The sequence below is a fragment of the Pezoporus flaviventris genome, unplaced genomic scaffold, assembly GCF_033815535.1.
Source record: "Pezoporus flaviventris isolate CSIRO_AGI_PZ_B2104156 unplaced genomic scaffold, CSIRO_AGI_Pfla_v1 ptg000023l, whole genome shotgun sequence".
Classification (NCBI taxonomy): domain Eukaryota; kingdom Metazoa; phylum Chordata; class Aves; order Psittaciformes; family Psittacidae; genus Pezoporus; species Pezoporus flaviventris.
In genome coordinates, this window is record NW_026892571.1 from 6,408,413 (window position 1) to 6,422,537 (window position 14,125).

Consider the following 14,125-nt stretch of genomic DNA (forward strand, 5'->3'; position numbering starts at 1 on the left):
TGAGTGACCTCTCCAGCACATGGCTCTTCCTGGCTACAACCCCAAAGTGCTCCTGAGTCCAGGGAAAGGTGACCTTGAGCTCCCAAGATTCAGGTAAAATGAATAAAATGAGCTCTCCTGAGCTGCTCTAGCAGCTAAGGAGGCCAGAAGGACACACATGTCTCCTGGAGCCAAGAGCTGTGCTCCATGAGCTGAGCAGCAATTCCTGCTGTCATGTGCAGCTCAGGGACAGCCAGGAGCCAGAGTGAGCTATTAAAATACAATTTATTGGTACAAATCAGACATCGTGAAGCAAACTTGGTTGAGAAAGAGCTGTTGTGTTCTGCACAGATTGGAAATGAACTGTCCTGTGACAGCAGCGATTGGCAATGGTGTCAGACAGACTGGGTGGACAGGTGTAGGGTGGTCAGGGCAGGGGAGAGGCTCTTCTGGGGCTGGATTCCTGCCCTGGAGGGGTTCTGAGAGCCAGATAAGAGTCCTTAAAGAGAAGCAGGGCACAGTAGATGTCTGCCCTATACAGGTGGGGCCCCCAGTGCAGGGGGTCCCCCAAGCATTCAGGACTTGGGGAGAACAGACATCCCAGTGAGGGTGAGGGCAAGGGGAGGAGGGAAGAGGATGTCACCTCCGCTGGGCACCTCTGATGGCTGGAAACTGTCTTTTGTCCAGATGATGTTGCCTTGGGGTAGAGTGTTACCCAGCAGGGTCTCACCTGGTGCATCTCAGCTGCTTAAGCTGACAGTTCTGGCCATCCAATCTGTGTGTGCTCAGCCCCTGCTGTTCCCGAAGCAGACTGGCTGTGTCCTGGACCCTGGTTGTGTCCTGGATTTGGATCTCCAACCCAGAAAGGGTTGGATCAGGGTTTGAAAAGAAGCACCCATACTTCCTGGGGTTTGCATTCACTTGCCACAGAAGACAGACACCAAAAGCTGCTCTGGACATGCAACACATCCCGCTAGATCTCAGGGACAAAGCAATGGTTGCTGTCCTAGTATTTATGGTCAGGCTTGACTGAACTAGGCTTGGTCTGCATACATTTTCCATGCCTACTGGGACAGAAATACAGGCATGCAGCTCAGTACATTCACAGCCAGACAAGACAAAGAATTGACAATGTTTACAGAGATGGACAGTCCCTAAGGGGACGTGGTAATGGGTAAACTCAAGGCAGATTTGCTTTGATCTGGTCATATGGACCCCCAATAGCACCTGCTGCCAACACAGCTCTGCAGGATGAGATGGGGGAAATGATGTCCCCCATCACTTTTTAGTCTCTTGCTCCTTAAATCCTTTCCCCACACTCTGGTGAGCTCTATCCCAGAAGCCCCACAAAGTCCTGAGTGGTCCATACATGCTGTGTGCTGCGGGTAGACCTGGCAGCTGAAATGTCAGTGATACCCAGAGTGTGAAGCAGTGCCACCCAGGCCCAGCTCTGGTCCCTATTTCAGGTCGTTGTTGATAACCACATTGTCATGCATGTCACAGTAAGTTGTCATCTTCTTCCTCTTGCCAAAGGTGGAGAAGCTGTTCTTGTTCTCCCGGCCCAGGTAGAGAGGCCCATCCTTGCTGGAAAGAAGAGTAGGGGTGCCAGGGATGTAGACATTGTGCTGGTAATCCAGGGGTGGGATGTGTCCTGGGTACAAGGGGCTGTACTGGGGTGTCCAGATGCTGTTGGTGCCTGCTGAAGCCTTCTGAAACTCTGGAGGAGAGATAAGTGCAAGACTAGCTCAGATCCATAGCTCAGTGTGACAGTCATATACATGTCCCAAGGTGCAAGTCCATGGCCATGTGTCACCAACTTCCCTTCTGGAGCCTGGCCACCCCTCCCACCCACAAAACTCTGCCACTGCTAGAACAGGGATGTCCCCCCTCTCCTCTGCACCTTCACCAAGCGACATGACAGTCTGGTCTTCCCAGCCCCAGTGCCCCAGTACTAACCAGAGACAGGAGTCACCAGTGTGCACAGCCTCTCGTGCTCCTTCTGGAGGGCTTTACGGATTTCCCCCATGTCCTCCAGGCTCTGGGAGCTAAAGAGGAGACTGATTCAAAGCTGTGCTGGAGACAACCTCCCCATCCCCACATCCGCCTTCCACCCACTCCCTCTGTACCCACAGTGCTGGATTTGGTACCTTTTCAGGGCAGGTCGCTGCATGCTTGGGGTCAGCCAGTCTGTGTTGGGCTGTTTGATCTGGAAAACAAAGGGAAGATCAAGGCTGGTTACTGGGACCCTCTTAATCAACCCAGCCCTGCCAGCACAAGGCTGCAGATGGCAGGGATGCAGGACCCTATCTCCTCTTTCCCTATGCCCTTTGTGGAGAAGTAAGCAGCACATTCCCATTTTAGGGAAACAGGCAGTGTTGTTCCCTACCGGACCCTCCTGAGGCACTGGGGTTGTCGGGGGCTTGCTCTCTGTTTAGCTGCCAAAGTCTGTCCTTCTGGGAGAGAAGGGGGCTTTTCCTATTCCTGTTAATATTAAAAAGCCTTTTTTGCAGGTGCAATGGAAACAGCCCAAGACTCAGGCACCAAAGAGTGAGAGGTGCAGAAACTGGCTGTATACCCAATATCCCAGGAGGGGGTTGCAAGGAACAACAGGAAAATCCCATTAATGTATTAGAAAGGGAGTCCAGCGGTGCAGGGAGACGTGGGGAGAGCCTCTTGGCAGCCAGTCTTGGGCTCTCCTTGGAAGGGCTGTTTTATTAAAAGTCAAATGTAAGTGGATTAGACGCCTCATCACTCTCCAGCCTTGTAATCATGTTTGAATGAGTCTTTCATCGAGAAAATGAGACATTCCTCATTTCACTACCTAACAAATGTTGACATCAAAATCCTGCCCTGAAGTGCCCACTCCCTCCCCGCTGGCACAGCCCGGTGCAGCACAGCAGCCTCGGTGCCAGAACTGGGGACACTAATGGTGATGTGGGGCCAGGACCAGCCCTGGATGCAGCAGTAGGACCCTGCAGACTCCCACTGACTCGGGGGAAGCAGTAATGCTCAGGCTGTCCCACTGCGAATTGCTCACCCACATGATGCCACCCCCACCATCCTACATCCCCCAGGCACTGGAGCATCTCTATTGCCTCTAATGGGTGCAAAAGGGTGGGAAGGGACCTCCAGTAATTAGACCTGTCAGAAAACTCAGTGGAGAGTTTCCCACTGCCTGACGGCTAATTCCTGCACTGATCAAAAGCATCCGTTATTGTCTGGGAAATGCATGGCAGAGGCTGAAGAAGGGGGCTGGGGGAACCTGTTGAGGGCCAGTAAGCGCTGACGGGCACAGTGTTACCTGCTTTGAGACCTGGAGATGCTGGCCTGGCTGAGACCGCTTCCCAGAGTCCTTCTCATTGTTCCGCGGGGGGGTGCAGGGTTTGAGGAACATGAAGTCACTCTGTGCAGACTCAGGACCAAGGCAGACCTTGTAGCAGTAGCCCGGGGGACCACCTCCAGGCATGTCGAGGCAGGTGGCAGCCGTGGTCCCTGCAGGGGGCTGTGCTGTCAGGTTTGATGTCTTCAGGCCATCAGAGGAGGGTCTGGAGCCGGGGCAGCAGCCGCAGCAGGGTGGTAAGCAACCACCACCTCCATGGGAGCACCGCTCTCCACGGCACCGAATGGCTGTGAGGATGAGGATGGCAAGGAGGAAGGTGAAGGAGATAGAGCCCAGGGAGACGAGAAGGTAGAGGGTGAGTGGGGAGGATGAGGAAGGCTCTGTGGGGAGGCTGAACTCGCTGAAGCCAGAGAAAGTCTGAGGCATGGTCTCTACCACAGAAAGCAGGATGGACATGGTGGCAGAGAGGGCTGGCTGTCCCCCGTCCCTCACCTGCACCACCAGCTGCTGCCGGGTCGCATCCTGCTCCAGAAAGGAGCGGAGGGTGCGCAGCTCACCCGTGTCTGGTGCCATGCTGAAGAGGGTGAAGTCAGTGGCCTGGAGGAGTTGGTAGGAGAGGCGGGAGTTCAGCCCTGCATCTGCATCCACCGCTGACACCGTGCCCACAAGGTAGCCAGGCCTGGCTGAACGTGGCACCAGCTCCGTGGCCACAGAGCCGTTGCGTGGCATGGGGGAAACAATGACTGGAGCGTTGTCATTCTGGTCCAGCACGAAGATGTGGACAGTGACGTTGGCGCTCAGCGGGGGGAAACCCGCATCCTGTGCTTGCACCTGGATCTGGAAGCTGCGGATCTGCTCATAATCGAGGGAGCGCAGGGCATACATGTGCCCACTGTCTGAGTTGATAGACACGTAGGTGCCCACCGGCATGCCGTGGATGTGCCCATCAGCAATGGAGTAGGACAGGTAGGCATTTTGTTGGCAGTCGGGGTCCAATGCGCTGACAGAGCAGATGGAGGCACCTGGTGCGTTGTTCTCCATCACATAGACACTGTAGGACGGCTGGAGGAAGTGTGGGGCGTTGTCGTTCACATCGGACACTGGGACAGTGAGGGTGCTGCGGGTGAGCAGGGCAGGGGAGCCCATGTCCCGGGCGGTGATGCTTATGTTGTACTCAGGCACAACCTCCCGGTCCAGTGCCAGTGTGGTCACCAGTGTGTAGTAGTTGCGGAAGGAGGAGCGGAGCTCGAAGGGTACATCAGGGCTGACCTCACAGCTCACACGCCCATTGTCCCCAGAGTCTCGGTCCATAACGCTGATGACAGCAATAACAGTGCCTGGTGGGGCATCCTCCAGCACTGGTGTGGACACAGAGGTGAGGGTCACTTCTGGTGCATTGTCATTCACATCGAGGAGGTGCACAAGCACCCTGCAGTGCACAGCCACAGCTGAGGGTCCACGGTCCTTGGCTTGCACATAGAGCTCATGGAGGCTTGTTCGTTCATAGTCCAGAGGGCCCTTCAGCAGCACCTGCCCGCTCTGGGGCTCTATGTGGAAGAGCTCCCGGACACGCAGTGGTGCGTGCCCACTGAAAGAGTACTCTATCTCCCCATTGGGGCCTTCATCCAGGTCAGTGGCATTGAGCTGGATGACCAGCGTGCCAGCAGGGGCATCCTCAGGAAGGCTGACACCATATGAGGGCTGGTCAAAGACAGGCACGTTGTCATTGGCATCCAGCACCGTGATGAGGATGTGAGCTGTGCCCGAGCGCTCGGGGACACCTCCATCAAGAGCAGTGAGGAGCAGCCGGTGGGTGCGTTGCTGCTCGCGGTCGAGGGCGCGCTCCAGCACCAGCTCTGCAAACTTGCTGGTGTCGCTGCGTGTCTGCACCTCGAGTGAGAAGAAGCCGTTGGGGCTGAGGCGGTAGGTGCGCACAGAGTTGGTGCCCACGTCAGGATCCTGGGCGCTCTCCAGTGGGAAGCGGGCACCAAGCACAGCGGACTCGGCCACCTCCAGCACATACTCTTGCCAGGGAAAGGTGGGTGCGTGGTCGTTGATGTCCAGCACCTCCACCTCGACGCGGTAGAGCTCCAGCGGGCTCTCGACGAGGAGCTGCAGGTGGAGCAGGCAGGTCCCCCCCGCCTCGCACACCTCCTCCCGGTCAATCCGCTCGTTCACGAAGAGGATCCCGTTCTCCAGGTTCACCTCCAGGTGCTGCCTGGCCCCGGCCCGTGACACGATGCGGAACCGCCGCGCTGACAGAGTGGACAGGTCCAGCCCCAGGTCCTCACCCAGATTGGCCACGAAGGCTCCGTGCTCCAGCTCCTCCGGCACGGCGTAGCGCAGCTGCCCTCCCGCCGGGCGCGGCGCCGGGGGCCCGGCCAGCAGCAGGAAGAGGAGGGAGTGGAGGAAGAGCTGCCCCAGCCTGAAGCCGCCCCTGGCCCCCATGGTGCCGCCGCCCTCCCCGGTTCCTCCTCGCCTTTGCTCCCTCCTGCACTTCCAGCGAGTTCGGGCTCCCGAGGCAGGCGGGGGAGGGCTCTGCCCGGAGCTGGGGGGGAGCCGAGCGGCGACCACCGGCTCCCACTTAACCCGTTCCCTGCCGGCTCCGAGGAGGAGATATAATTCTCGCCCCGGAGCCACAGCAGAACCGGTTCACCGGAGCTGAACGCACCTGGGGAGGGGGCTAGCCCCGGGGAGGTCCCGTTAACGGCGGTGCGAGCTCCAGCGAGACCGATCGCTTCCCGGGGCACCGGTATTACCCCGCAGATGCTGCGCTTGGCACCGCGGTAGATTAAGAGGAGCCCGGATAGCAGCGGCTGCCAAATCCCCCTGCCGCGTCCCCCGCCGTGCCGGTCCTAACCTTTACCAGATGGTTAAGCCCCTCCAGACTTGATTACATTTCCCTGCACACCGTTTTCCTTGTAATGCGGAGTTTTTAATTACCGGAGCAGGGGGGATTACAACCCTGGATAAAGCTGAGCCCATCAGCGCGGAGGCACAGAGAGACCCCCCCCCCGACACCCCGCCTGCCACAGCCCCGCGCCCCTAATCCCGCCCCCAGCCCGGGCACCCCAGTGTCAACCCCTCGGGCGCCCGGGGCTCGATCCAGCCTTAGACCCGAAGGCTTGTGTCGTGTCCTCCCCCACTCCCGTGGGCACAAACTTTCAGCCTAGCCGCCGTCCCCACCGGTCCCCGGAGGGCGACAGACGGACCCTGGCGACCCCCCCCGTCCCCTCCCCGCCCCGGTACCGATCGCGGTCCCTCCGCTGGCCGCTCCGTTCTCCCCGCAGACCCGTCTCCAGCAGCCGCCGCGCCCGGGCAGCTCCGCGCGTCGCCACCCACCGGCGCCGTCCCCGGGGGCGCTCGGTAACGGGACGGAGCGGCCGCAACACGCACCCCCCCTCCGCCTGCTTCGGGTGCTGGTAATCCCCTAACGATCTAGTTAAGGGCTCGGCGGGGCTCGGAGCGGCTTTAGCCGTGCACTGATATTTCACCGCCTTTGTCTCTGCCTCCCGGTCCCCGGTGGGAACGGAACTGCCGGCTCCAGAGCCCCCCCCCCCCGACCTCCTCGCTCTCCACGGAGACCCGCGTGGGAAGCAGAAACCAGGGGAGAGCGGGAGATGGAGGAAGCAGGAGGCGGCGGGGACCGAGGGGTTTGTGGGGCTGGGGAAAAGGGATTTGTGCCCTGGGAGCACAGCCCGACCCAGTCGGGACGTGCCTCTGCCGTGGGGCCGTCGGCTGCGGACACGGGTGGGCTCTGGGCTCTCACGGGTGGGCTCGGGATGGCTCCCGGTAAGTGAAGATCGGGCTCCATCGAAGCGCCGGGCACAGCCGGCCCGTCTCCCCCCCCATTCCCACGGCGAGAGCCACGATCTGTTTTCTCCCCCTTTATCCTTGCTCTGCCTGGGGCTGGGACCCCGGAGGCGGGATGGGCCTGGGACGCCCGGAGGGCTGCTTAGGACGGAGGAGATTTGGCGGGATACTGAGATTTTCAGGGATCTCGTTTCCATCCCTCCAGCCCTTCCCCGTCTCCGCAAACGCTCGGAGCGGCTCTCGCCCTTTTGTTCGATTCATATTAAAATATTCATCACCCCCTCCCTGCCCCATTGCAACCTGCTCCCGGCAGGATTCGTGCCCCCCCCCCTTCCCGCTCCCTGCCCCATCCTGCCCTTTTCCAGCTCTGCTCGGCGATTTTCCCCCCGCAGCCTTCCATCGCCGCTTCCTTCTGGGGGGGATCTGTCCCGCCCCCCCCCCCCCCCTTTCCCTTCCCTAAGAGAAACCACAGGATAGTCCCATCCTGTTCCTTGTCCTCAGCCTCCCAAACACTGGGGTCCCTTCCTTCCCCCCTCTGCCAGCCCCCATGATTCCAAGGGGGACAAGGTCAAAAGTAGGGGGGCTTGAGAAGGGGCTCAGCTTGTCCAAGGATCCCTTTCCTGAAGGAAATGGCATAGGCTGGGGGTCGTTGGGATGCTGCGGAGGGATGGAGGATCTGATTCAAAAAAACAGCCTGGGGGGGGGGGGGCGCATAGGAGAGGAGGGTGAACAGCGGAATGGGGGAGGTGGCATGGTGACAGTCCAGCACCCCAAATGACACCTCACTTCATGTCCTGTGGGCTTTAAGTCCCCTCTTCTCTCAGGCATTCAGCCCTGTTCTCTCAGGGTAGGGAATCAGGACACGGATTTGGAAGGCGTTGGAAGTTGGAAGGGGGGGGGTTGTCTTCTGAGATGTCTTGGCACAGGCAGGCGGGTGGCCGGCTGCCGCAGGTCAGCACTGATGTGCCTTGGCAAGGCCAGGCAGAGGGATCAGGGTGGCGTGTAGCAGGAGCAGCTGCAGCTTGAGCCACCTCGGAAAAGCCACGCAGAAAGTGAAAGGTTGTGGGACCATCACCGAGCTTCCTGCAGGCACCAACCCCTGCCCAGCACCCCCCTCACTCCATTCCCCTGCCCTCTGTGTTTTGGGGCAGCAGAAAGGTCTGCAAGAGAAGCTGTCCCTGCCAGACCACGCATCCCTTCCCCCCGTCCCCAAGGCAGCCGTCTGCCCAGCCGTGCATGTGGCTTTGCTGCTCCCTTCTTGCTCCAGGGGAGAGCAGTTATAGTTTGCAGTGCCCAAGAGGGAAACTGCAGTGGGAGGGGATTCTCCTGGGAGAAGCAGAGAGCGGCAGCTCTGGTCGCACGGCTGGGAAAGTCAGTCCTGGGTTGCTTGTACAGGGTCAGGTGCTGGAGGCTCTGTCTTTGAAGACACGAAGCTCTATGCAAAAGGATGCTCCTTCCCCTCCAAAGCTTTGGCTCCCTGAAGGGGACAGTGGCCATCTCGCTGTGTTTATCAGTGTTGGTGGGCACTCTGCCTGCCCTTGGTGCTGCGATGCAAAACATGAAGCATGCCCAATCTCCTTTCAGAGGCACATGGGGACAGGATGAGAGGCTACAAGCACGAGCTGGAGAAGGGAAATTCTTATTAGGGAAAAAATCTTCCCTGCGAGGGTGGTAAAACACCAGCATAGGGACCAGAGAGGGCAGGAATTGCCATCCTTGGAGATCCTCCTGCACAACCCTATCTGCCAGCCCTGCTCTGAGCAGGGATGCACAAGGGACTTCCAGAGATCCTGAATGATCAAACCCATTGTGTGATTCAGAAAGCCCCAGTCTGTAGCAGAGGTGAGGTGGTCACCAGGGAGAGGGAGACCAAAGTCCAGAGCCTTGGCTTCAAGAGAGGTCCTGTGTTTGTCAAGGATCCATCTCTTCACAGATGCCTTGTCCAGAGGTTGGGAATGGAGCAATGAAGGATGCTGGGCTCCATCCCCACTGGAAGTCTAAACCATGGGCTCTGTCCTGCGAGGTGCTTGAGTTGCTCAGCACCCTCATCCTCCCTGGCAGTGGTGCAGACCTTTCACATCAGGGAAAGTTGTCAGGAAAACTGTGAAGTTTTCCTGAGGTTCCAGGTGGTTTATAGGTGAGAAGCTGAGGTGTCCAACACAAGCGCCACTACTGGTAGAGCACACTGGATTCTCTCAGACAACAGCACATAGGAACAAATCCCCAACCCCTCTGCCCAGGAGAGATGGAGGCTGAGACACAGGCTCAGCTCTGGGCAGACCCCTGTAGCCATCATCTACCCCTGAGCATTTTCAGGACACTGGGTCCAGTTCTGGCTCTTTGTAGGACACAGACTTCACCAGCAGCTCAGGAAGCCAACGTCTCTGGTCCTGCTTCATATGGGCAAGCCCAAGCCTGCAAGAGGAGCTGCTTCCATGGCTGATGTCTTCTTCCTCTTGAAGTAAGAGACCTCAGACCCAAATCAGAAGGGCTGTGCCCCTCTTAAGTGCTGGGACTTGTACTGCTCTCAGCATCCTCTTAGGGGCTTTCCCCTAAAACGTCCTATGGGATGGCTCCTCTCCTCCGGAAAAGACTGAGAAGGTAGGGGGTCAGTAAACCAGTAAGGGTGTGCAACAGTGTGATGCTTGCATAGGGGAAGAGGAGAGGGTTTGGGAGAGAGGAAGTGACATCTCTGCTCCATCAGGCACCAGCGTGACTGATCCTGGAACACTGCACGGTGCCTGCACCTGCAGTTCCGAAAGAAGGATGAAAAACTGATTAAAGGCTTGGAAAAATACCTTCCAGGGAGAAGTGGGAGTGAAACTGCTCAGCTCTGTGCTAAAAGAAGCAGAAGGCTTGGTGGTAGGGCCAGGGAGATGTCCCAAGGAAGAAATGCTGGAATGACAGGACAGTTAAAGGCAGCCCCAGCTTCATGCACTGGGCAGCAAGTGGGGATCAACCTGATGGTGTCTGTCTTTTCGTGTACCCTGTCAGCTCCCAAAGGGTGGGAAGGGGCTATAAGCCCAACCATAATCCCAACAGCTTCCCTTGGCAGGACTCCATGATCCTGTGCTTAGATCTTGAAGTCTCTCCCCTCCTTTCCACTAAATAGCAGCTGGAAACATTGGAGTTGGGACCCAAACGAGGCCAAGAGACGGGGTGGGTGTTTCCTTGTCCTCTTCCCACCACATCTCCTTGCACCAACACCCAAACAATAAAAGGGTGCCCACATTTCATTTTGAAGTCCCTCATGCCTGGGCTAGGATGGTGGTTTTGGAAGGGAAAGGTAGAAAAAGACACGTTCTCCCTTATCCCTGTTTCTGGTTTTCAGCCATCCTGGATCTCTGGGGAAGAAATTCATGGACAAACATGGGGATGTTTCCTGCTCCTCCATCTCCCCTTTCACATCATTCCTCTGCCCCTATTCCGAGGAAAGGGACCACCTTTACCTTCCCACCCTCCTGGGACTGTGTGTGCCCCCCTGAGACCCCCAACATCCCCATGTGCACCCAGGAGCTCTGCAGATTCTCCAGGTCTCCCCTTCCCCCCCCCCCCCAGCCCTACTTCTTTCCTCCCTGTCAGGGAGCTCAGTCATCGAGGGTGTCAGAGGCACGGTCCCCAGGGAGGATGAGGAGCGTGGAGCTGGGGGTGGTGTTCTGCTCTGAGAAGGCAAAGCTGCCATCAGCAGGCGCTTTGATCTGCAGACAATCACAGACAGTGTAGGACCCTGCTCCGCTCAGCCAATAAATAATGGAATCTGTGTGTTGACACAGACAGATTCCCCCCAAACTGTCAGAGAATGGGAGACAGAGAGTGAGTGAACGGGAGCTGGAGGGAAGGGGAGAGGAGCAGCCAGGGAAGGGATGAGGAGGGCCTGTGGGAAAACAGGGAGAAGGGGCAAGGGAGGGAAAACAGGACAAGTTTGGGGAGGAAATACTGACGGGGGGAGCCAGGCGAGGAGGAGAGCCTGGGGAGCACATATTTGTAGAGGGGAAGGAAAATGAAGACAGGAACTGTGGGTGGAAGGGGGGGGGAGCGCTGCCTGCACAGCAGGCTGGAAGCAGAGGGGAAAAAATACATCATCTGAAGGTGGAAAAGAAAGAGAAGGAGGAACAAAGGCTTGGCAGGGCCCCGGGCTGCCTGCGGATCACACGCTCCCCGAGCAGGGACCATGTTCCCCTCTGTGACCGACCCCTCGGCGCGGGAGCTGGGGGTGGGAGGCCCGGGTGAGCTGGTGAAATGATGCCACTGGGATGCAGCAGCGATGTGTTCTGAGCCCACAAGACCCCAAAACCCCTCCTGCGGATGTCCTGTCCCCATGCTCCCCCCTCACCCTCTCCCTGATCCTCCTCCAGCCTGGAGCTGTTTGTTCTCTGCCTGATGATGGTTTTTTACTGTGCTTGCAACACAGAAATGCCTCCCCTTTGCTCAGGAGCCCCACAAAGCCCAGCAGAAACCATCCATCGTCCCAGCAACCCCCCAGCCCAACCTGCCCGCAGCAACACATCCAACACGGATGGGATGGGGGGAGCCACTGGGGTTGTCTCCTTCTTCCCAGTTTGGAATACTTGCAGAGCACCATTTGTTCCCTCTTGGGCCCATCTATGGCCTGATTTGGCTCAGCCCCAAATCTGAGTGTGCAGAGGGTGGCCCAACTTGCTGAGGTCTCCAGGTCAAGCACCACTTTGTTGTAGGTGTCCCCTGCTCTCTGTCTGACCCTTTTTGAGAAGCAGGTGTCCAAGTTTCCCATCCAAGCTCCAGTTGGGAAGCAAACACCTCCCACCCCAGGGACCCCCTCCACAAGTCTCCTCCTCCCCTACTTCCACCCCTTCTGCAGCAACACCAGCTCCAGCCAGGGGCTGGATCTTTGCCCTTACTCAGATCAGGCTCTCCCCTGGAGACCCAGGAGCCTCCCAGCACAGCAGGGCTTTGGTGGTACATCCTCCTGGCACCAGTGTACTGGGTCAAAGGGGTTTCCAGTGATATCACCTATGGATGTTCTTTAGCTTAATGATGGCAAATGGCAGGAACAGCTGCCTAACTGGGGCAGCAGTAGCTTATGGCCTGAGCAGTGGGAGGAATGGAGCTCCTGCCAAGATCCTAAACCTCTCTTTTGGGATACAAAACTGGTATAAATTGCTGAAAAGCTGGGTCTTTGTGCTAATCAAGTCACTGAAGCAGGTAATGATTGGGTTGGCCAAGGCAGAGTAGTACACAGGGCCAGGTTAGGACCTCTTCTTCTTCAGAATCATCCCAGATCCCCGATCCCAGTCATTGACTGGGACAGTGGGAATGTTGGGCTGGATCTAGTCCTGAGCAGGACCTGAAGTGAGGGGAAGATGGGCAAGCAGGAAAGAGCAGGTTTGAGGGGTGCCAGGTCCCTCTGAAGGAAGGAAAGGGGAACACCAGCCAGTTGTCAGTGCTCAGCCCCTCCACAAAAGGCACCAGCGCTCCCTCCCAGGATGAGGCCACAGAAGATGATGGCTGGGAGAGAAGTGGTGGGGGAAAGACGGATTTGTGTTTCCTCTAGAGTCTGCTGTGATGCTTCTCCAAACATTGCCATCAATGTTTAATGGGATGGAGCCGTAGTAGTGCAGCCCAGGCTGAGTGTGGTCCCCAGCCCGTCTGGGACACAGGGGTGCAGGCAGATCTGCTGGACTGGGACATCCTTCCCCAAGCCTCTGAGCCACAAGGCAGAGCCTTGCAGCCCCTGCCCAGGCACTGAGAACAAGCACCAACCTGGCTGCAAGCACCTCCGAACACTTTCATGGTGAGACCAGGCAGGATGCCCCAGCCTTGTGGTGGGTACCATAAGGAATACCCTTCCTTACTCACCAGCTCCCAGTTTTAACTGGAGGAATAGCTGTGTCCCTTTTTGGCAAGAGCGAAGTGAGAAGCAGCTCACCCCCTTTGCTGCAGGGGAAGAAGAGCTGCAGAGCGCCCTTTCTCCAGTTAAACCCCAAGCCCTGACCCACACAGGCACATCCAGCACCAGCAGCCTGACAGCTCAGCATGGAAATGGTGCCAATGAAGAAAGCACATGAACCCCTTAACACCCCACAGCAGCACTAGGCAGCGGTGAGAGCAAAGGGTTAACACGGCAGCTGCAGGGAATGTTATCTGTCTCTTCTCTAAGTATTATTTCCTCCCATGAAACCAGCTTTTCATCCTTGGCTAGAGGCAGCTCCCGCTGCTGGGAATGCAGCGAGAGCTGGTATCTGCTACTGCACACACCACTGCTCCCAGCAAGACAAAGAACTGCTTCCCCTGCGAGGGCAGCCCCAGCTCTGGGACCGGGTGGCAGCAGCCACCAGAGCTGCTGGAGCTTCAGCCCAGAGGATGCAGACGGCCTCGGGATGGAGCTTGGCTGTGACAGGCTTTTTACCCCAGAGGAATCTGGTTTAAAAAAAGCCCTCTCCCACTGGATGGTGCTGTGGAGAGATTTCCTCCCTATCTCCCAGGAGAGCAGCGATGGGTCAGGCCTGGATAAGCTCCAGTTTGGCCACCCAAAAAGGGTTTTTTGTGGGGCTGCCCTTTTCACACCCCACCTTGGGATAGGCAGGGACAGTGGGATGCTCCACGGGCCAACCAAGGCAGCAACCACTGGCTCCAGAGTCACAACCTGCGGAAGAGGGATGGAGCCCCTTCCCCAGCAGCACAGCCCAAGCTTGGGCTGCAGCAAGGGTCGGCCTGGCTGCAGAGCTGGTGCCTGGGAGAAAATGGCTGCTGCTAAATCTTCTCTGAGATGTCCTAAACTTTTCCTGTGTGAAACCACGGCAGCCTCCCTCTCACACCCCGGAGGGCACAAAGGCACAAGCATCTCCTCTCTGCCATTCAGCCAGAGCCACGTGCTGCAGTCTGAACAGCGCTGGGTACGTGGCTGGAATGAAAGTGGCCCTTCCAGCTCCGTGTGCTCAGAGAGCGACTCAAGTCAAAGGATTGCCAAGTGAAAAGGGTCAAACCTCCAAGGACAGTTGTATCAGAGTGGTTATA

The 14,125-nt window shown here is 57.8% G+C and overlaps 1 protein-coding gene across 1 annotated transcript; it reads right to left on the bottom strand.

Annotated features, from left to right (window-relative positions):
- Positions 1-245: 245 nt before the first annotated feature.
- Positions 246-6,349, bottom strand: LOC133270906 (protocadherin-10-like). Its single transcript, XM_061456494.1, has 4 exons — positions 3,281-6,349; positions 2,127-2,185; positions 1,936-2,024; positions 246-1,696 (listed from the first exon to the last, which is right to left on the bottom strand). Exons 1-4 carry the CDS (start codon positions 5,765-5,767, stop codon positions 1,437-1,439), a joined length of 2,895 nt encoding a protein of 964 aa, XP_061312478.1. The 5' UTR covers positions 5,768-6,349; the 3' UTR covers positions 246-1,436.
- Between the last annotated feature and the right edge of the window lie 7,776 nt (positions 6,350-14,125).